This window comes from Stegodyphus dumicola, chromosome 11 (genome assembly GCF_044657685.1).
Source record: "Stegodyphus dumicola isolate Sdum_Otavi_A_Nest chromosome 11, ASM4465768v1".
In the NCBI taxonomy this organism is placed as follows: Eukaryota; Metazoa; Arthropoda; class Arachnida; order Araneae; family Eresidae; genus Stegodyphus; species Stegodyphus dumicola.
In genome coordinates, this window is record NC_140778.1 from 71594829 (window position 1) to 71618959 (window position 24131).

At 31.2% G+C, this 24131-nt stretch overlaps 2 protein-coding genes across 8 annotated transcripts in view; one reads left to right on the forward strand and one right to left on the reverse strand.

Moving 5' to 3' along the window:
• The window catches only part of LOC118204229 (epsin-2-like), a 95912-nt gene that overhangs the window by 52967 nt on the left and 18814 nt on the right, over positions 1 to 24131 (reverse strand). Inside the window, exons 1-3 of one of the 6 annotated variants that reach the window (XM_085826824.1) lie at positions 15305 to 15493; positions 6358 to 6668; positions 2885 to 3115 (exon numbers count right to left, since the gene is read on the reverse strand). In XM_085826824.1, coding sequence (XP_085682950.1) covers positions 2885 to 3115; positions 6358 to 6633 — 507 coding nt within the window. In that variant the 5' untranslated portion in view covers positions 6634 to 6668; positions 15305 to 15493. The other 5 variants (XM_085826825.1, XM_085826827.1, XM_085826823.1 and 2 more) reach the window with 5 other exon arrangements.
• Positions 15843 to 24131, forward strand: part of LOC118204228 (oxidized purine nucleoside triphosphate hydrolase-like) — a 37719-nt gene continuing 29430 nt past the window's right edge. The window contains exon 1 of one of the 2 annotated variants that reach the window (XM_085826829.1): positions 15843 to 16146. In XM_085826829.1, coding sequence (XP_085682955.1) covers positions 15995 to 16146 — 152 coding nt within the window. In that variant the 5' untranslated portion in view covers positions 15843 to 15994. The remainder of the gene's footprint in view (positions 16147 to 24131) is intronic. The other variant, XM_035376554.2, reaches the window with a different exon arrangement.

The window sequence follows — 24131 nt, forward strand, 5'->3', positions numbered from 1 at the left end:
AAGATCTACAGTTTCATAGCTTAAAGACATGCTGATAAAAGAACACATTTGAGCAGTCAACCTAAGCCTCACTAAAAATCTTTTGAAACAGCAAGTGCTGAGTGCCAAATATACTTCATCCTCTTTAAATTTCTGGATAATAAATAAATAACTAAATAAATTCTCACAACAGACTACTAAAAGAGTAAATTCCTTAAGCAATTTATCATGATGTAATAACAGCCTCTCCAAAACATAACATATATAACAATAATGTAAGCAGGCCAGGCCTTCTATTAATAATATTGTAGAACTAGGAAATGTCAACAGTGGCGCCCGGTGATGTTTGACTACACAGTCTACATCAGAAAATATTTAATAACAGATGTTATCCAAAGCATACCTAAGGAAACCGTATGGTGTCACTACATTACCATTAGCTACATATATATATATATTCAGTTCTCATAAATAATAATAACAACACAATTATTGCAAGTTTCATTGAAACTATAACATATAAATATTTTTAACGCATTTTTACCATAAGAAAACCAATTATTTCCAATAGAATGATGAATTATCTAACTGTATCAGGTTTCTTTGTTATAGCTCAATCAGATACTCTTTCTTATTAGACTTTTGTTTAACTAGATTATTTTATGAGCCTTCTTAACATCTTTATGACCTTTTATGCCTTTGTGGAGCATTTTCAGAGGGGGAAAGGATCATAGTTGTATTATAATAGGAGGGGGTAAGAGGAAACATAGCCAGGCCAACTTTACTACAGCTATATAACATCAATGAACTGTTACATACCTTCAGTTTTCCATTAATGAAAATTACAATCCCATTTGGATATACGTTACTTGTGTGTTATGTACGTACAAAATTTTTCTAATGTTTAGAAGCAAAGACAAATTGCTATAAATTATTTACTTTCATTAAATTAATATAAAGATTTATCAAATTAAATTGATATAAGATAAAAATTTATTAAATCAATATAAGATAAAGACTTCATGTGAAATATTTAAATAAATTCATAATTCTGTAACATAATTCTTTAAACTAACAAAATTATTATATAAATAGAATAATATTTCTTAACAATTTAATTTCTGTATTGATAAAGTCATTAAGCTGATGACTTTTACTTTGTCATCACTATCAGTGCAAGCACATATTGATGATTTATCATTTTAAGAACAGCTAACATGAAAGGAGCAAATATATGTCCAAATGTAATGGATGATACATCACATATCTCAGTAATTTATTCCACTGGTATACAACTCAGAAGTTAAACTTATCTTGAGGAAAGCAATTTTGATTTTTCTGAATGCAGTAATATATATATATATATATGTAATATAACTTAACTTTAAATTATATATATATATATATAAAGTTAAGTTGTAAGAACAAATGAAAAAAGATCTATGTGGTCAAAATTTTGCACATTGTGCTGCAAAATTAAGGAAATAAGAAGATAAATTTTAGTATGCTATACAGGGAGAAAGAAATTCTCTTGAAAACATAAAATGCTTACTAGACTAATGTGTGTATGAAAGCTACGGAAAACATAAAATTGGGAGGAGTAAAAAAAAAAAAGGAATTGAAAGCGGGGGAGGGGGGCAATGTGGTTAATAAAAAAGTCTACCAACTTTTAAAAGAACTAATTGCTCCTGAAGAAGAACCTACGTCAGATAAAAGATCAAACAATTCTATATAAAAGACAATTATTTTCCTGTTTCTATCTAATCTTACATTAAGGCATATTTGTTACTATCTAATAATCTGCACATCTAACAAAAAGTCCCAAACTCATTGGCAATTTGAAGGACATTCAAGAACTTGCAATTCATTTTTCGTCAAACTTTTCAAGAACCATCTTCAAAATGGTAGTACATTAAGAATTCTAAAAAAGCACAATCAATTAACAAAATCAAATCAACATCGTATGTTGCCACGTAATTATTTTGGCAACTTACTGCATTACTTCATGAATACTTTTTCCTGACACTGCACTCTCTAGACATGTAATAAAAACAGAAACAAGGATCTTTTTGTATCTGTATCCCATGCAGTACAGCCTCTCAATACCCATGAATGATCACCTCCCGGCGCTGATGCCTTGGAGGATGTAAAGAGTTTTGAACCGCTACTGAAAACACAAGATAAGATTCTGTGCATGTGAAATAAAAGAAGGAACCATCAGTTGGAAATTCCAGCGCATTTCCAAGGTGTGTGCCATTACTGGTGGATTAACCACCAATCAGCGTACTACAAGCTTGAAACTGAAATCTAACTACAAGTTTTTTTTAACTACAATGACTTTAACAGCTGAGCTGCAATTTCCATGACTGTTACCACCAAACTTGCCCTCCAACTGATCCTGGTTAAAGGATTTAGAGTGCACTAAAAAAATTAGGGAGTCCTGTATTGTTATTTTTCGTCACTACTTTCCCATTCTGAGAATGGGTAATTTGGGTGCCTTCCTTGGATGTGATAGCTGTTTCTCAGGCTCCCTCTCCAGAACTGAATCTCATTTCCCGTTACCTGCTACGACCATGGTAGGCAAGTAATGTACCATTGACAGTTGATAAGGCAGACACTTGAGAGATATGTTGCTGGGACGAGCCCGTATGATGAGCCCAAATTTATATAGAATCACAACATAATATGGACACAAGGTCTGGCTGGTTTAGGTCTAATGAAAGTGTTTTCAATGGGGCTGGAGATAATCAGAATGTACTGCATATTTTAACACTTAGAAAAGTTATCAAATTCGAGTTGTATAAAATTATATAAAATTCGAGTTTCTAAAAATTCATGACACATGTTAGAAAAAGTTCCCAAAATTGCTAATGTGAGCTAAAAAAATATCATTTAAAGAGCATACTCTGGTTACAGGTTCTTGTTTTACATAAGATGTGGCAGCACGGGCAAATCGCTCACGAGTCTTTAAGGCTCTCATCCTTTCACTTTTAAGTCTCTCGTCATCCTTAAGCAAAGCTTTTAGCTGCTTGGCCTTTTCTCGAACATTAACTCCTTGGTCTTTGCCCTCTTCAAAATACTGAAAATCTTTCAGAGTTTCAATGGCATACAAGTTTTCTTTGCATTGCTGAGTTACCTAATAAAATGCATGAAAAAAAGCTTTGTTTTAACGAACATAATGACAATACCATTAAAAAGCAGCAACAGTTATAATAAAGTTTTAAAAATCTGAAGCATCTGAAACTGCATTACTAAAGGTCTTCTGAGTACAAGACACACTGCAGTAATAAAAACACTACAGCTGCGCAGTACTTTGTTGACTGCCATGAAAAATCCTGCCTCTACCTGTGATATTCATGATGTTGCAGCAACAGTTATACATCTGACATAAATATCATCATTAAAAATGTACTGCTAACAATTCCAATTAGAAATCTAAGCACACGGCAGACATACATATAAAGCAAAGGGGACAAACTTGCTTCCATTTATTTCATTTACAGTCCTTAAAAGAACTGGTTACATTTAATGCAAAGTTTCTCACACTTTTTTCAAGTGATGGCCATTTTTATAAATAAAAACGTTCTGCAGATCATTTTACACTTTTGCATATGTTACTGCCAGTATACTTATGTTTTTAAAACATAATTAATTTAAAATTCATTTAATTTTACATCAAATTAAGTAATTAAGATAATACAAGAAAACTGATATTTCTTTTTAATTCAAAGCTATTACAGTTCAGATAATGTTTATCTTATTAACTAAAAATTAAATAAATGTTAGTATTCATATTAATTTGATGGGTGAGCATTTCAATTCTTGCACAGCTGATTGGATGTATGCCAGTAAGCTTAAGTCTGAGATTGGCACATACATCAAGTTGATTTCAGTACTTTGCTTTTATTTGAGTGTGTGATGAAACCAATTTCTCACCCATATACATAGAAGCAAACCAAGTTATGAGTTTTTAAGCACTTACATTCTGCTTTCACTGGTAACAAGGCTAGAAGCACCAGATGTGCAGTGAACGAAAGTGAGCAGCACTACAATCACAATGCTTTAAATCTCTCTTTTGTTGTTAAGATTAAAGTGGGAAGTCCACATGGTAATCAGTAATAAATTTTATAAAACACGAGTCTTAAGAGAAAAGGTGATAGATGATGACTACAATATGTAATTTTCAAATTCTGGCTTTTCAGCTATACTGTGGTACACACAGTTAATGTGAATTTAATTTTTTGTGTTTAGGACCACTTGTTCACAGACCAGAGTTTGAGAAACATTGATTACAAGCATAAAGCGATTCAATAAAATTAACAAAAATGGTTTTTACTGCTTTAATATTAATTTGGAACATACTAATAAATAAATTTTAAATATATTTTCTCTTTTACATGAAGATACAAAAAAAAAAAAAAAAACTTAACACAGAACAACAAAGACTGAAAACAAAATTGGAAGAAGGTAACACAAAATATCATTTTGTTAGCATATTAAGAGTTGGAACAAGCAGGTTTGGATTACATTTAGAAAAAAGAATTAACCCCCTAAGCGGCACAGGTTTTTGGATCTGTCATAAAAAACCTGTTTTTATGCAGCATTTATTAGCTAAATGTATATAATTACTTATTTTGGCCTCTTTTTTCATAAACTTACATTCATTAAGATTACATTTACATTATTAGCAAAAGTAAGAAAGCAAAATATCTAAAGCTAATATGTATCAAGTAACAAAAAATCTCATGACCGGCTAGCCACTCAGACAGTTAATAAGAGTTTTAACAACCTAGCTTGGGGTATGTACAAGGAGAAAGAGCTATTAGGATAAGTTATCCTGGAATGAAGTAAAAACACTCTGTTTGCCTATTGATGTAATATTATGTTTTATAATCTGCCTGCATCCTATTCATCAAAAGTAAATTTTAAAAAATTATGGATGTATTAATTATTTGATTCCAAAAGTTTTTGCTGAACCATGCCACCTAGAAATTAAAAACTTTTCAGAAACAATTCATATTATTGCTGCATTAGAAAAATGATTTCTAAACTGAAACAACTTTATATCAGTATGACAGAATGAAACTTTATTATCTGAATAATATATTTTCTAACAGAACTTTCTTCAAATCTAAAAACTTGTGATTGCATTAATCCTCTTGTTGATGAAACTGCAATATATATTCTTTAAAATACATGTTGTCTACACTGAACCCATATATTTATGAATTTCCCATCAAGTAACTCCAATCATCAAGTAATTCATGGCTCTGCACAGATACAAGGTGCGATAAAAAAAAATAGGCTGGTCCAATAAATCATTCTACTTACAGAAACAGTTCTCCGTGACATTATCACATTCAAAGTAGTTCCCTTCAGCAAGTTCACACTCTTCTGCATTCGGTGCTGCCATTGCTGGTAACACTTCTGGAACGAGGTTTTTAGAAGGCCCTTCAGGAGATTCTCCGTTTTTGCCTGAACCTCTTTAAGCTGAGGCAAAATGTGTTCCCTTCAAGATTTAACTTCAGGAAATAAAAAAAAAGTCGCATGGAGCCAAATCAGGTGAATAAGGAGGATACCCCATCAAAGTAATGTTTTGCTCTCAGAAACTGCTTGACAGATAGGGCTGTGTGAACGGGTGCATTGTCCTGGTGCAACAGCCATTCATCACTCCCCAACTGTTACCTTTTTTTTTTCCTAATTTTTTTACAAAGTCTTAGTACTTTAATGTAGTAATGTTGATTAACAGTCTGACCACTGGAAACCCATTCAATCATGATGAACGTTTTGGGTGCCCATCTTCAGCACTGTCCCTTCCCTGAAAACAGCTTATGCCATTCAAACACACATGCATGAGACAAAGCTTCATCTCCATAAGCCTCAGTTAACATTTTAAATGCTTCCTCCGTGGCTGATTTCTCAAGTTACACAAGAAATTTGATGTTGATTCGCTGTTCGGTTTTTACGCTAGACATTTTCCAGGCAGAATGCAGTTCATTCAATGATGTGGTTGGTTAAGCCAACCACTCATCACTGGCGGGATTGGTCAAGTCAAAATTGGCCGCATGGATAGAGGAGGTTTGTGGCATGACTTCACCAAAACAGTCGTTGCCAACTCCACTCTGTTTTCAAGCTACACACTTTAGTCTTTTTTTTTTTTTTTTTTTTTTGTGTCACACCTTGTATAAAAAATTTTACATCCATGCAGAGTCATGTGTTAGAAACTGAACATTATTAAATTTACACCACTTTGTTGCAAAAATATACAATCAACAATAAATAAGTTAAAACCAGTGTGCCACAAAATATCTAACTATGTAGAAATCTAAAATTAATATTGGAAAAATTCAAGATACCATGAAAGTTCTAATTACTTACTTTTTCTGATCCCGTTTTTATAAGGTACTCCAATAAGACAAGGGCTTTATATACGTGTTTCCAGTTCTTTCCATGGTCATTCAGACGCTTCCAAATCACTTGCATAATTTCAGAGAAGGCTACAACATTGTATGTCAAATCTGCAATCTCACTCATAAGAGTTCCAGATGGTCCCCATGGATCATTTGATGTTGCCTCACGAACTTTTACCTGGGCATCTGAGTAATTTTTTACAACATTCTTCACATTCCTCCTCAGACCATGAACATTTATCATTTTTATGATGCTGTAGATAAATATATAAAGTGGACCTGAAAATTAAAATATTTTTAAAAATTAATTTTACTTTAAAAAGCAAGCATACTAGCTATTCAAAACAAAATATTTTAATATCCTTTCCCACACTTTTTTAACTTATATATTTTTTTATGAATGCAGATAAATACACAGATCCTACAAATTTACACTTTGCTTTGATACTTTCATTTTTCACACAAGAAATTACTTAACAATAAGCATACACCTCTCCTAAGAACTTGGCTGATAAGAAAACAGGACCACAGCAGACAATGCTTTGTTTTTAATGGATAGTCATAAATTTGCTGCCCATCACTGAAAAATTCATGTTTACCACAGACAGGAAAAATATCCTTTTCTCAAACCTTTTGGCAAGGTGGGAGAAAAAGTGGGTATAGAGATTGTCCGTTATTGATAGTATGAAGATATAAGCTTAATAAGTTCTCAAAATGGCCTTTTGTGCAGCCACAAATAACTTCCAAATATGCTTCTATTATTGGTTTTATTAATGCATATTGCAGGATGATTCTCATAATGGCCTCTTGAACAATCAAGAGCATATTTGGCCTCTTGAACAACCAAGATCATATTTGGCTTCTTGAATAACAAAGAGGCAATTTTTGCCTCTTGAAAAGCTTCTATGGTTGAAAAAGAAGTCGCAGAGAGACAGTTCAAGGCTGTAAAGTGGCTGCGGTGGCACTAGTACTTTGTTCTTGGTCAGAAACTACCTCATCGACAATGCAGTGTATCGTGATGCATCATCTTGGTGGAGAATCCAGCCATCAGAAAATCAGCTGTACATACAATTATTTTCAAAACTTACTACCATTAAGATAAAAAAGCTGCATTAACTGCCACTTAAGAAGAACAATCTCTTTGTAGATGACTTCCAAATACGCCTCCATTATTGGTTTTATTAGCACCTATTGAAGGATGACTCTCGTAATGGCCTCTTGAAAAACCAAGAGCATATCTGGCCTCTTGAACAACCAAGAGGTAATCTACGCCTCTTGAAGAGCTTCTGTAATTGCAAAAGAAGTCGCAGAGAGACAGTTCAAAGGTACTGCAGTGTACTGCAGGTTAAGGTGCTGCAGTGGCGTTAGTACTTTGTTCTGGGTTAGAAACTACCCCTCCACAATGCAGCACATCACGATGCACCATCACTGTGAAGAATCCAGCCATCAGAAACTCAGAAGTTGTACATACAATTAAAGTACAAAGAACATAATCCAGACTCGTCGGGTCTTCGGCAATTCCAGATTAGGGGTTTTTCTGGATTATAGATCATCAATTTAAATCTGGTAAGATGGCATGCAGAAATTATACAATTAAAATTATGAAACCATAATTTATGAAATAAAGAGCAATTATAATCTAAAGAGTATCAAATTTTACAAAAAAAAAAAAAAAAAAAAAAAAAAGCTTAATATTTATTTGTTTACTTCATTAAACATTTCTTTCAACGCGTGCATGCATAATGTATGTGCATTCTTTACGCATATGCGCAATGTATACGCATTCTCTACGCGCATGCGTAAAGTTTGTGGCTTTGAGGTCCAGATTACAGAATTCGTACTGTATTTTCAAAACTTACTACAATTGAAACGTAAAAAGGTGCATTAAGCATCATTCAAGAAGAGCAATCTCTTTGCAGATACCTCCCTTGAACTGTGTAACAAAATGAGCTAGTTTAAGTCAATTTGGGAGGGACAACTCATCCAAGTCTTGTCCAAGGATTGAATGTGGTGTGTGTCATCCAGAAATTTGGCATTTTTTTCTCTAGATTATATTCAAAGCTCAGGAATTCATCTCCTGTTGTAGAGTCATTAGGTTATTTTGAAGCAAGAGACAAGAAAAATGAGCAAAGCCCTTGCCGGGACTCGAACCTGGACCTCTCGAATACGCACCGAGTGTGCTAACTATTACGCCATGAAGACTTGTTGGAAGGAGGAAGAAAATACCTTATATACCCCCCTTTTAAAGGGGGACTGGGTATTAGGGGACCCAACTGCCAAATTCTGATGGTGAAGAATCATCATCCACCACGTTTTAATTTGGGTGGCACTGTAAAGATATTAGGTATTTTGAAGCAAGTGATGTAAAAAATTAGCAGTGTTCTTGCTGGGACTAGAACGTGGAATTCTGTAACACGCACCGAGTGTCCTAACCGTTACACCACGAAGGCATGCTGGAAGGAGGGAGAAACTTCAACACTGAATTAATTTTGGCTTTCTTAACATATACTTCAACAATTTGTGACACACTTTCACACGTGTTTGTCAAGATTAGTACTGAACTTCGTATACACATTCTACAGGCTCAGTTAATTTGTCTATCATGGACTTGCATTTCAGCAAATTTAGCTTGTCTGTGATTGCATATTCATACATTAATTAGTGTTCAAATGACTGTGTACACGGTCTATATTTTCATCTGTTTTGTTCATGGACTGTCAAGCTTTCCACTTTTAGCCCTGCATGCCCTCTCTTTGAAGGCATTATGCCAAAAAAAATCTAATCTGTTTTATAGGCAGTCATTCCAAAGGCTGTTTGCAACATGCTGGAAGTCTTTCTCAAATGTTCCAAGTCACACACGATATTGGATGGCATACCACTGCTCAATCAAAACATTGCATTTTTTTCTAATGACATGTTGCTTACACAGAGATTTACATACTCCTACTGCTCACAGCCAACTGTAGAAGGTTATGATTTTTCGCTAAGACACCTCACTACAAGTTTTCACATCCACTGCACATGTATGAAAAATCCAATTATTTGGAGAACTCTGTATTATGCAAGAGATAATGCCTAGAATTTGGGGGGGGGGAGAATGATGAGGTTTTCTCTTTTACCTACGACAGAGAAATATGTTAGATTTCTATTGTAAAATAAAATATAAATGTTTCTATAAACAGTAAAATAATGTTTAATCCAGAAATGCTGCCCCAGTTTCCCTTTAGGCTATATTACACTATGCTTTAGATATCTATTCAGTTATACTGACATTAGGATTTTTTTTAATATATTAATAGAATATGAAAATTTTTTATGTAGTACATGTTATTTCAATTTAATTAATTACACAGCTAAATAGCTGAGACACTTGTTAACAACTTTTATAATAAATCTCTAAATAATCAGGCAAATTTTTATTTTTGCTAAACTTTGAAAGAATTACAAAAATAAATACGCAGAACATCAGAAGTAAAAATACTCCTTCCTTAAATAATTTTAAAGATAGGTAGGTGCAAAATACATAAATATGTTTGCAGTATGTAATTTTAAAATTATTGTTTGGCTACAGCTGTACTACTCATACATTATCCGACATATTCAGAAAAGTTACACAAACGTCAAGATCTTAACAAAAATAGGACTGCCAAGTTTCATCATTCAATTTTAGCACAATGAATTATTTTCAAACTTTGTTGCAGCCGAAATCCTCCAAAAAAATCTTCCTGAATGTATTCCACGTCTAAAGAAATCTCTCAGTTCTTGTTGATGATGCTAATGATAATTCCCCTTTACTCTCAGCTTTTCAAATTATTTCCTTGTTGCTCTTTTTATTCAAATTTCAGTTCACACACAGCGACAATGATTTCGTTTTCTATGTTGCAGCTAAGAAAAATTTTTATCTGTAGTTCTCATATAGGCACATGTTTTACAGTTATCATTTTCACTCCCGCAGATGAAAAGAAAGATTATATTTCGCCATTGAAACTACAGTCCAGCAAACTTTATCAATTTCTGTTTCTCATTATTAGTTTTTTGGTACTTACGTATTAACGCAACCAGGCCAAAATTCGCATAAATTGCGAAATTTGGCAACCCTACTTACGACAACCCTACGTGTTATACGTAGTTTTGTAAAAAGAGCATGCGGAAATTCACAAAATTTTCCTGCATTTTCGTGCAAATTTTTGTAATTTATGAGAAAATAGCAGTGTACATGGATAAAGTCAAGAGTGTGCGCAATGTCATTTTTGTGCAATTCTGGGATGTTTTTTTAAGTAAAAATAAGTCGACGTGTACATGGTTATGGCGAATACGATTTTCAATCAGTGCTAAAAGCAATAGTCAAAAGATTTCCACCGAAAAAATAATTCTGCAACTTATTCAAAATCGAAACCGGAAGGGTTTAATTTATATTTTATATTTTAAAACAAAATAATATAAAAAACTGTATTAAAAATTATCTGTAATTAATAAATGTACATTTTCTTTCTATTCATACTTTTTTACTCAAACTTACAAATAGCGCCAACCTGGTTGCGATAATACGCAAGTACCAGTTTTTTTAATGAAAAGCTTACAAGTTTTTAAAAGATTTTTCTTTTTTAATTCCAATAATGCAAAATGCTTGCTTTGATTAAGAATCCTGTACATTACTTTACCTATAATCTGTACATTAGTTTCACCACAATGATATAAAACCATGTCTAAATATGTTGTAACTACATTCAAATTTGCATCACACTTATGAGATGTCAAACTCGAACATCCCGAGTGACAAATTCCTAAAAAAAAGTGGTACTTTCTGCATTCTCACCATAAAGCCACGAAACAATAAGATAATGCATTATGTTGCCAAAAAGTATTTATGTCACAGCCAATGATTTTGCTAAAATGCATACAGTAACCCACAGATGTTCCAGACAATTTTTCCTGTATGACTGCAGATTCTGATCCCTCCAATGGGAACTTCAGTGTTTTAGCATACCAATGCACTGCATATCGAAGTCTTCATTGCGTTCAGCAAAATCTCACACTCAGTTTTCTGCAAACATACAGTCGAACATGGCTCAATTAAAAGCACCATGTGTCTTTTTTAAATTCTCATTTTAAGATTACAGTGCCAAGCTTGTACAGTAATACTTTTTTTTTAATTTAATTTAATTTTTTTTTTTTTTTTAGTAAAAACAGATTACTATGTATATGGAGAGAAAAATCAACATAAGAAAAACAAGACACATGTGTACCTTTTATAGAAAAAGAAAGATGTGAAGAAAAAAGGTAGCACTGCATGCACTGCTGAAATGGACATAAAAACATTTCTATTAAGTCACCAACAAATTCACCGGAAAGTAGCAGAACAGTTAATTTGAAACTAGCATTTTCCTATTTAAAGTGCCAGCATCACATTATTCCTCCTTTTTTTTTAAAGAAAAGAAAAAAGAATAATGAAATGACATGAAAATGTAAACTATACATATTAAAACAGGATGACATTTCAGATTTAAATGGGTTTATTAATATCTTTTATTGCAAAAAACTATATTTGTATGTTCTACAATAAAAAAATTAAAAAAATTTTATACAGTACAAAGTCCGAATCCGGAATGATCTAAAAATCCGGACCTCAAAACCACCACCACCGTTTTTCTCCTAGGCTTTACACATATGCATTTCATCCCCCCCTGCCACAGATAAAAAAAATCTGGAGAGTCCCGATTCTTAATTTCACTTCGAAACTAAATAAAATACCTTGTTATTAAAGAAACAAACAGTTTAGCATAAATTTGTACGATCAGTAATTTGGCTCCATTGCTGCTTATCTGCTTTTTCGCACACATCTCAAACCGAAACATTCCACATAGATAAATCAATGATCTGACTCTTATGCCAACCTTGCAAATCATTATTATACTTTCCTTTCATCACTGCATGTTTATCAACACATGACAACTTGAGTAATGACTCATGTAGCAATGCCTATTTTTTTTTTTTTTTTTTTTTTTTTTTTTTTTTTTTGTAATTGAACAATAGAGGAGTATTGTAACCTTTTATGCTGACATTTTGCTTGACAATGATTACAGATTTAAGTTAAATGCGCTAAAAACTGTTGATGAGAAAAAATTTCTTTCTCTATGCTAAAAATGGATTTTGTTGATGATATTCAGAGATCCAAAGATTACATTTAGGGCTATGCATTTTAAGAATAACTGGTTTGTTATTCACATAAACCTAGAGCCAGCACCAGCAGTTGTATGGCCATACTGATTCTCAGAATTTAGGACTCACATAGACTGCATCAGGCGGTAAGATATCTAGCGCCGACCTTCAATAAGGCTTAAGTATATGTGAGAATTTATTTATTCAGAACTCTGATAAGCCTAAAGCATTTGCAAGAAACTGACATAAATATAATAAATAACTAATAAAATTCAGGCTTAACTGTCTCGTTGCACAACAGGACCAAGATAAAAATTAACAGAACAGCTTGTCGTTAGTCGCCAAGCTCATGATTCATAGCCAAATATGTATAGTGAAGGATAGCTAAATTTGATGATGATAGCCGCTAATTTTAAATGTTTTCGGATATCGCAAAACAAAGGTGAAATTTTACAATTAATGGATTTTGTAAAGAAATGTGAAAAAGCGGTAATAAATGAAGATGATATAAAAGAAGTTTTTCATTATGATGACAATACAATCATCAATCAATGAATGGCGAAATCTGTACTATGGTTCTAGATCCAGAAAATACTGCTACCGATAGTGAAGAAAGTGACAGAGAAATTACTGAAAATGAGAAAATTTCGATTGACAAGTTAGTCGAATTCTCAAAACAGCAGTTACAGGACTTCAACAATATAACTTGGACAAGATATTATGTCTGTCTACAGAATTAAAGAGAAAGTATTTTCACAAAAAAATGAAACAACTTAAACACCGTACACTGAAAGAAATGTTTAATGAGGTAAACAAATAAATCTTCAGTTTTTTTTTTCAAGGGGGGGGGGTAAATTTTGATACCCTTTAGATCATAAATACTTCATTATTTCATAAAACACAGTTTCATATTTTTTATTTTATAATTTCGACATGCCATCTTACTAGATTTAAACTGATGATCTAATAATCAGAAAAATCCCAAATCCGGAATTGAAGTCCTGACGAGTCAGGGGGAACAGAAATAAATGCCTTAAATAAATACATAATTCTTGGAAAAAATTTGCAAGTGAAAAAGAAACTGAACTCATGAATTGTATTAAATAATCTCGCAAACTGCTCGACATCGAACTCGTGAACTGCGTTAGGTTTACCACAATTAATCACTGGAATTGGTAGTAGTTAAGCAATTTTTTTTTATGTCGCCCCCCTCCAGAAATGGAGTAGTACCAATTATATTTATCAAATAATATACCTTTTTGTTTCATAAAACTTCAGGATGCCATTTAATTTCTGGTTTCTCCGTCTCAGTGTAAAGTGCTGAATCATTCACAACAAACAACAAAAAAAAAAAAAAAAAAAATCAGCAAAAGTTTGGTGAAATTTAGCACGATTTCCAAGCAAGCAACAAAAAAATAAATATATAAATAAATAAAGGGTAGTTCTATAAGTGACATATACTGGTTTTAAACTCAATAGCAATACTACAATTTTTTCTGTTAATATTTTTATAATGTCATTGATAAGTCGCAACTCATTACTCAACAATATCAGCAATAGTAACTATGTTTTTATTTTATAAAAAGTCTCACTTATTTTGTTGAACCCCAAACATACAATACCCTCGCATCTGACAGAAGAGAAAAAAAAAAAAAAATCTACATTTCACTGATGAGTATAACAACATAAACTTTATTAATAAATTTTAGCTATCAAAATAACATCATTCTGCAGATATTTTTACAATTTATAGTTAACCATGTGGGTAATTTCATGAAGAAATTTAGTAACAAGTTTTTAACAGATCAATACTGAATAATATACTAGACTATAGAATGACGTAACTTTCATGATTTATTTAAATTTTTAAGACCAATTATGTTTTAGTCCCTTTTCAAGTTATGATTTGCATGCCTATTAAGTTATACCAACATTATACTTTAAACGTACCAACAGTATGTGAAAAACAGATTTTGTGAGTAGTGTAATTCAATTAATTCATTAATTTAATTCCTTATTCAGTACGATTTAAATTTGCCAATTAATTCCATTATTTGACCTAAATTATACAAAACTCATATTCAAAACGTAACACATTTAAACATATTTAAATATCACATTGCGTTTTTCATATACTAAATTTTTCATTTCTTTCTTTATAAAACTGCACAAACATCAGTGTGATTATTATATGTTTTACACAGCTTTTCTAACGGCACATAAAATTTACTGTGCAATCAAAATAATGCCTTCACTATAATTTACATTTTTTCTTATTATTTTAATAATGACTATTGATAAATAACTTCACACAAATATGACAGTTTATACATATAAAATTATAATACTAATAATCACTCATTTTTCATACTTGGTTAATTCATATAATATTTCAAATTATAGTTAAAATTCTAAATAACACACTTTTTCCCCCACCAAAAAATCGCCAGCTATAAAATGAAGTAATATATTAAGGAATAATTCAAATCGTATAAATTAATATTCGAGATAACATTCGGTATGTTACATTAATCAGTTTAATTAATTGACATTGAAAACAATACCATCAACTTGATGTAACTACGAAATAATACTAGATATACCGTTTTATTACTATGGATGAAAGCTATAATATAAATTCACATAAATGGCTACTAAGTAAGCTTTCAAAAATTTCAAAATATATCCCTTGTTGACTTTACAAATAGTAGATAGGTTAGGAAATTGCGTCTACTTGTCACAGTACAGCTACATACCCTTAATTTAATTATCGATCAAAACACGGTTTGAATCAGCACTTATAGCGGGAAGCCATAGGCGACAAAGAAAAACAATTTTGATGTACTTATAGTACAAGTTCTATTTTATTTTGTACAAACACAAAATTTAGATAGGCATTTTCAATTTTCTTCCAATATATTGCGGTTACTTTTTAACTGTGATTTATCACATCGACACTTTCGCAATAAAAATTGATTCAAATTCAAAATACGAATCGTATGATTGATTAATTGTAATTCAAAATTAATTGCGTTAAATTAGATACAAATGTAATTTTTAGAGATCTTTATTATTTATCATTATTTGCAATGTTTTTATGAAATATAATTTGTTGATTCTCTAAAACTGAAGATATAATATACGTTATTGCAGGTAATGAAACATTTCTGTTTATTATAAAATAAAAATTGAATTTATTCTTAAATCTTGAGATAATTATGGAATTTAGGAAAGTTATCACATAATACTCAAATTTGTAAAACAGTTTTTTCTTAATGCTGTGTATGTCCTTGTGGCATTATGCATAAATTCGTCTGCTTGTCGTTCGGCTTCTTTGAGAAACAGGTGTCAGGATACGAGATTCAGCACTCTTTTTAAAATCAGTACAATTAGTTTCCGTCATGTTTCCGTATATATCATTTGATTATTAATTTTATTTCGAAAAAATGATATCTACTAAAATTTCAAGTTTAGTTCTATTACGAAAAGACGGAAACATCCTTTTAGGCTTAAAAAAACGAGGCTTTGGCGCAGGAAAATGGAATGGATTTGGCGGTAAGATCCAAGAAGGTGAATCCATACTTGAATGCGCTAAAAGGTGAGAGTTTTGTTCCAGAACTGAATAAATGGAAAAAAAGACCCCCTCTAAAAAAAATAAATAAATAATAAAAAAAAACCACTTATTCCTATAAATTATATATTGAAAAATTAAGTATATTAAAATAATATTATTAAAAATGAGTTGGAATAGTTACTGCATTTAAGGATAAATTTAAAAAATTAAAATGTAGGTGATTATCTGATCACAGCATAGTTCTGATTAGAATGATAAACAAGCTACCTAATTAAATATAATATTCTATTACAGTATAGAAAGAAAATGATGGATTATTAAATGCTCGTTTTCAGGCATATCCATAGTTAGTATAATGGTTTAGTAGATTATGTCAAAGCACACTAGGGCTATCTGTTTCTAGTATGATGGATACAAGCCTGAAGTGAAGTTGCTTTGCTAGACATAATTAGCTATATATATATATATATTAGTTAAATAGTTGGTAATTATGTGTGTGGTTTATTTAGTATTTAAACAGTGCAATTCTGTATACATTGGTTCACACTTGTTTTTGGACGCATGTACTTTTGAAATTCATTTGCTTAGGTCTTGTACTGAATGCTGAAACGTAGACCTCAAAAGTTTGGGTAAAGTGCAGAATTGCCCACTTATTTGTTTGGTGCTTTTTACAAGAGGAATTAGATTTTTGTCAATTTTCTTTGACTTTTTAAGTGAAAATAGGTCGATGTGTACATGGATAAAGTCCAGGGAGTGCGCAATGGCATTTTTGTGCAATTCTGGGATGTTTTTTCAAGTGAAAATAGGTCGATGTGTACATGGATACCAAGTTAGTGCAATTTTTAAAAATGCCCCAAGCATTGGGGGATTCTGCACTTTCCCCAAAATTTTTTCAGATATATTATTTCTTTATTTTAAGCCTTGAATGTAATCAAATAAATATCATTGAAATATTCCTTGTAATTAAATAACTTAGTAAAAAAGTGTTAATTAGTAACTGGCATAATAACTTGCTCTAAATTTTTAATGAAATGTTTCAGTTGACATTGTTTCTTGTTATGATATGAGGGACGCAGCCCAACCCTCCTGGCAGACTTTGCGTCACCCTATGGCCTTTTTGCGGGCTGCGTTGTTTCTCGCTATATATATATATATATTTGTTTCAAATGAAAATACATGTAAAAAAATATATTATGGCCTGCATCTGGAAAGTTTACTTGTTTAGCAACTGAACATGGCAGGACACTGTAAATTAGCAACCAATTCTGTTATAAATTTAATCCGCGAGGACACACGTCGGTCCTACCAGGTGCGGTCGTTACAAAAATTTCACCCTTTGGTGGAATTTATTGACGTTCTCAGTAGCTGTGTTTAAGGTCATGTACGTGTCATTCACGAGCATTTCCGGAATTTATCCTCCATCTTTTCTAAGAAAATGAGTAGCTGGGCTTTCCAGGCCCAAGGCACGGGCTCACATTGTCTTTAAAATTGTGGAAGAGGTCAGGCAGTTGCAAAAATGTCTCGATATTTGAGTTATGATGAGGAAATGAAAAGATTATAGAAACTATTAGCCGAAGTTTTGACTTATGAAGTTTCAATTAATGAAGAAGATGAAGAAATAGTTGATGAAGAACAGTTTAGTGATCAAATGAATTCTGAAAAGGCATTAGACTTAAGCGATAAATTCAGTATTTCTGTTTCCGTGAATTGTTATCTTGGCACAGATAACCGTCAAATATGGAAGATAGAGAGATTCTTGACCCACAAATATTCCAGAAATCGGAGACATAAGAGATTGTCCTTCTAGAAGAGAAATGGATAAACTGGCTCCAATAAGAAATGTTGGCTGATCTTTGGAATATGGTAGTTTGGCGACATTTTGGAGGCGATAAAGGTTACTACCTAGGACTTTGGGAATAATGTGAGAAGTTTTCAGTTCCGATTACGCATTATTTTGTGTGAGGGAAATGAGAGATCATGAGATATGTCATGTGACATTAATGGACGAATCACTATTCTTTAATCGGAAAAGGGGGTATATTGTAAAAATATCTGCTGTACTTTATAGGAGTAGTTTCATTCTATGTTCTGTGAAACAGTGTTGTTTAATATTTGGATCCCATGGCCGTATATAAAGTAAATCCAAAATTTTTATTACGTTTATGTGTAATTGAAAAGAATTGCTTAATTGCGGATAAGTATGAATGTCCAATATGTGAGAATGAAATGAGATTGTGTGAAAGGAAGGATATTACAGATAGTTTGAATGGCGGTGCAAGAAACCTGGTGAAAATGGACATTTTGTGATCCGCCATGTACTCAAGATTCTGTAGAAGATTAGGTAAGTTAGTATTTTTAATTATTTGAGGATATTATTTTTATGCATTGTTCTAAATGTAAGGAACATATAAATTAATATGGTATTATTGGAAAATTGTTATTAGCACTGATTTAGTTTAAAGTAATTAGGATTGTAAGCTAATTTCTATTAATTTAATGTATGTGCTTATTTATATTTTAAGTTGTGTATTTTAATTTAATTATATTTTAATTTAATGATCGTGATTTTGAGAGTTATATGTTTGTAGTATTTTGGAATACGTTTGAGTAGAAGTAAATGTGCATGGAAAGAATTTAAGTATTTGACACTAAGTATTTGTAATCATTTTTAATGTTTTGTTATAAATTCGTTGGTGACGTTTATAATAGATAACTTAGAGGTAAAAGTTTTTGGATATTTTATTTATTTTATACGTGCAAATGTCCATCCTTGGAAAGGGTATATACTTTTTCGCGATCAGGTAATTTCATATATGTCCTTTTTACCGAATTTAAAGATTCACAAAATTTTCATGCATTTCCGTGAAATTTTTCTAATTTATGGGAAAAAAGCAGTGTACATGGATATAGTAAAGAGTGTGCGCAATGCCATTTTTGTGCAATTCTGGGATGTTTTTTTAAAGTAAACATAAGTCGACGTGTACATGGTTTAGTTATATTTTAATTAAATGATAGTTATTTTGTGAATTTTATGTTTGTAGGAATTTGGTATATGTTTCAGTTGAAGTAAACGTGTATGGAAATAATTTAAATATTCGAAACTAAGTATTTGTAACTATTTTTAATGTTTGTGTATAAATTCGTTGGTTACGTTTATAATATAATAGATAATTTAGAGGTAAAAGCTTTTGGATGTTTTATTTATTTTATACGTGGAAATGTTCATTCTTGGAAAGGGTATATACTTTTTCGCGATCAGGTAATTTCATATATGTGCTTTTTACCGGATTTAAAGATTCACAAAATTTTCATGCATTTTCGTGCAAATTTTTGTATATTATGAGAAAATAGCAATATAGATGGATAAAGTTAAGAGTGTGTGCAATGCCATTTTTGTGCAATTCTGGGATGTTTTTTTAAGTAAAAAGAAGTTGACATGTATATGGTTTATGTGTATGTGCTATTCTGAAAAATGCGCAAGGAGTTTGCGATTGTGCACTTTTTCCCAATTTTCCAGTTAATATTTGTCATGATTAAGCAGTTTTGTTACATAAAATTTCTAGCATAAGTGTAATTCGGTTAGTAGATTGTTGAAAAACGTGTTGAGTAAATAAAAAGAAAAGAAACGTCTTTACTTCGTGAAGAAAAAATGGCGGCGGGGGAAAAAAAATAGAGGGTTGCTGTAGCAGAGTTGGTCGCCAAATTTTCGCCAAAAAATCGCCAAGTTACCATAATCCAAAGATGAACCGAAATGTTTTTGAAAAGTTCGTTGAAAATTGCAAAAAGGTTTACAGTCTTGGAGAATACGTCACGACTGACGAAAAGTTAGAACCCTTTCAGGGAAGATGCTCCTTTCATCAATACATTCCAAGTAAACCTGCAAAATATGGAATCAAAATTTTTGCTGTAGTTGATGCATTTTACACTTCAAATTTTGAAATTTATGCAGGAACCCACTGGGCTGTATAGCTCAAAAAAATGATCCTGATAAAGTAATCAAGAGGCTTGTGGAACCTATTTTGAATTCAGGCTGCAACCTTAACATTTACAACTGGTATACCAGTTGTACCTTGGCAAAGGATCTCCATGAAAAGAAAATTATGCTCGTGGGAACTACCAGAAAAAATTAAAAAGAACTGCCAAAAGATTTTACCTGTGGCAAAAAAAAAAGAGAAGTATATTCATCATTATTTGGATTTCAAAGAAATATGGCATTAATTTCCTACACACCAAACAAAAATAAATGCGTTGTTCTGTTGTCCACCATGCATAATGACAGCGCCATCGATGTTTCCACTGGAGAAGCAAAAAAAAAAAAAAAATTTGTAAGCTTTAACAAAAGGTGCTGTAGATGTAGTGGATTGAATCCACGTATACTACTGCTAGAATTAGCAACAGATGGCCAAAGACAGTATTATTCAGTGTGTTCAACATTGCAGCTATAAATGCTAGAATGTTATTGTTATCTGCGAAGATGCCAGTAATGCAATATAGGAAACAAAGTTTATTTATCAAAGTACTTGCATTAGAACTTTGATAGGATCACATTCAAGAAAGAAATTCGCAGCAAAATCTTCTATGCAAATTGAGTTAAAAATTAAATTGCAGGTATAGGAAAGACTGGGAAAGACGCCCGGCAAAAAAACAGAAGTGTTCCAGGAAAAGGTGCCATATATGTCCTAGCGTAAAGGACTGAAAATCGCAGATTTGCTGCGCAAAGTGCGAGAAAATTGTTTGCGGTAATGTATACGTCACAATTTTTTACAAAAAATTTTGAAAGTAAATTTTATTTTGAAATTATTTCTGTAAAAATTTAATATTGCATAAATTAGTACTACTAAATTTCATTTGCACACAAAAAGAAATGAGTTTGATTTTTGTTTTAAATGATAAATAATTTCAGTCTTAAAATTGTTTTAAAATACAATTTTATTAGACATATTTAATTAAAAGTATATTTTTATATTTTATATACTCTGTTTTTATTATTTAAATGTTTTTCTACAATTACACAAGCAATTTTTTTGTTTTTATGTTTCTTTAAGAAATAACGCTTCGGGCCTACAGAGCCCGATGCGCGTCCTTGCGTAGCTAAAAGTAGCACGCGTCTTCGCGGGTTAATAATTTGTCTTTTTGAAAAATGGCAGAAGTATTCAAAATATCCAAAAAATCATTCATGTAAAGTGTTTAACTATCTTTGATGTTATAAAACGGTGGAACTGTATGGAAATGTTGCAAATGCATTATAATGTGGACTACATTCCAAGCTAATACCAAATAATTGCAGATTTTTCTATGAAAAATCAAACAAGATCCAAAAATTAGTACTGTAGAATGTTCAACAGATTTAGAAGAACGGTTTGCAATAAAAGTTAACCCCTAAACTGACAGAAGAGTCTTTTATTTAGTAAATGGTAGGTTTGGAGCGATTGGCGCTGTCTCTTGTGGTCAACGGGATTTTCTGTAAGTAATTTATTACTAAAATATGTTTAGTTAAGTTAATGTTTGCCAACTTACAATAAATATCAATAGTTAGGAAATTTTTTAAAAAATTTGTCCAAACCACTAATTTGTGCCCGATAAGTAACTTTTACCTTTTCATCTATAAAAAATCTCTTAATTATGCCAAAGAGGTTGCATTAATATATAAGTACTCAATTTTTTCATAGGTCTTCTTTTAAATATGTAAAAAATTTCATAGATTAGCAATTAATATTTGATAATTTAGGAACAGTACAAATTTTTGTTAGGTCCTTTTGTACATGTATAAAGAAATTTTAGAATTTAACAAACATTTTCTATTCATATAAAGCAAATTTAATTAAAATAAAAAATTTAAATTATGAAATTGTAATTGCATACAAATAAATTATTAATTATTGCTGTGAACTAATTTACAATATCATTTACATTCTGAGAGCATATGCAAGTATCTAAAACCATGACTAAATGCTATATAATATTCCAAAAAATTAATATATCCTCCCCCCCCCCAAAATTTTTTTAAGACTTAATTAATTTGCATTAGTGAATAATTGTTGAGCAGGTAGGAGACAGATCATATCAAGAAGTTGCCTCGAAACCTAACTCTTCAGTCACTGTGTATTATTTATGTATTTTTTATAGATTGTATATAGTTTATTTTTGATTTACATGCATAATTTGTGTCGGGGGAAGTTTTCAAATAGGCAAAGGTTTTTAAGTTACTTTGGTTTTCTACACTTTTTACATTGGCAATTTGCATTTAATTTAATTATTATTTTGATTCTTAGTCAATTTTCTTTCTAAATTTCTCAAAATTCCCTTTGTTTAAATTTTTTAGTAATTCACTACATTTGATTTACTTTTGGTTTTGAATATTACTATAACCATGCCTATATGGATGACAAAACACAAATTGAGTAATTGAAGAGTTAGTTTTGGAGGCAACTTTTCCTTGATATGATCTATCTCCTGCCTGCTCAACAATTATTCACTAATGCAAATTGATTTAGTCTTAAATTTTTTTTTTTTTTGGGGGGGGGGGGTATTAATTTTTTGGAATACTATTATATAATATTTATTCATGGTTTTAGATACTTGCACTTAGTTTACATATGCTCTCAGAATTTAAATGATATTGTAAATTAGTTCACAGCAATAATTAATCATTTGTATGCAATTAAAATTTCATAATTTATAATTTTAATCTTAATTAATATTAAATTTGCTTTATACGAATAGAGAATGTTTGTTAAATTCAAATTTCATTCCTTGCAGCGATGGTGTAAGAGATTTATTTAAATTAAACTTTAATATTTATTTTTATGAAACAAGAAATTTTAGAATGTAGATTAACAATTAGAATAGTTCTTTCACACAACTGTCTTGAAGTTATCATAATTTCTACATATTCTCCATACTTAAATTCTTTGGAATTTGTATGGAGTGAGTTGAAAAGGGGGAAAAAAGAAACGTTATGTTTCTTCAAAAGTTCTGTTGAAAGAAATTCTTACATAAGAAAAAGACAAGTGGAGCATTTTTACTGGGAAAAACTACTTGACTCCGTGCATGAAAAAAGTGCAATTTTAGTTAAAAGATATCCCATGAAATATTGAATGTTCCACAATTTTCTAAATATAAACTGTTTATTCAAAGTGGCCAGATACATATGCGAGTTCATTTTCAGTACTTTTAAATTAATTTTTTTTTTTTTTTTTTTTAAACCAGAAACATTTTGAATAACTATTTTCAAAACAAGCAGGTTTTAAAATAGACGATCAATAGTATATGTGAAATTAAAATAAAGTAATTTCACTAATATTTAGTAATTGATATTTGTAAATAACACTGAAAAAGTTAAGTGCCTGAAAATAAATGCATATAAGCTATTGCAATATAATAATTAAACTTTTTTTTTTTTTTTTTTGTCTTTTTGCAATTTCATTTATTAAAATACTCAAATATAAGTTTCTACCAAATTTTGGAAGAAAAATACAACAAAAGTGGGTCATATTTTTAAGTAAATGCAGTAATATAAAATTTCTTTAAAATAAATTGGGCTGACAACTTTAAAGGCTGCTTCAGGAGAACAAAGTACCATATATTGCTTCAGAAAATCTTCCATTATTTACTGGAAGTCATCTAACAAAGCTAGCACAATAGTTCTAGCACAAAGAAGTGCTGGCCTGGTAAAACAATGAAAATGTGAAATTACTTTGAATACTGAATTTCTAAACTAATTTATTCTGTGAAGTGTCTCCATCTTTTGGCCCTTGATCTCCAAATCTCTCCTGACTGTCTTTCTCTGATAACATCTGAAAAGTTTTGTTTACAAGATGTAGATTGAAACTCTTAAAGATTGGGGCATTGGAATTAAGTGTTGTTATTGTAAAACTATGTGGTGTGCTTGGTATCTTCCAGAATTTACAACAATCAAACCTGGAACTTTTCTTGTGAATATCAAACATTTGTAACCGTCTGCAATTAAAATGATTTTTTTTTTATTTCCATATTTGTTATACTGTGTT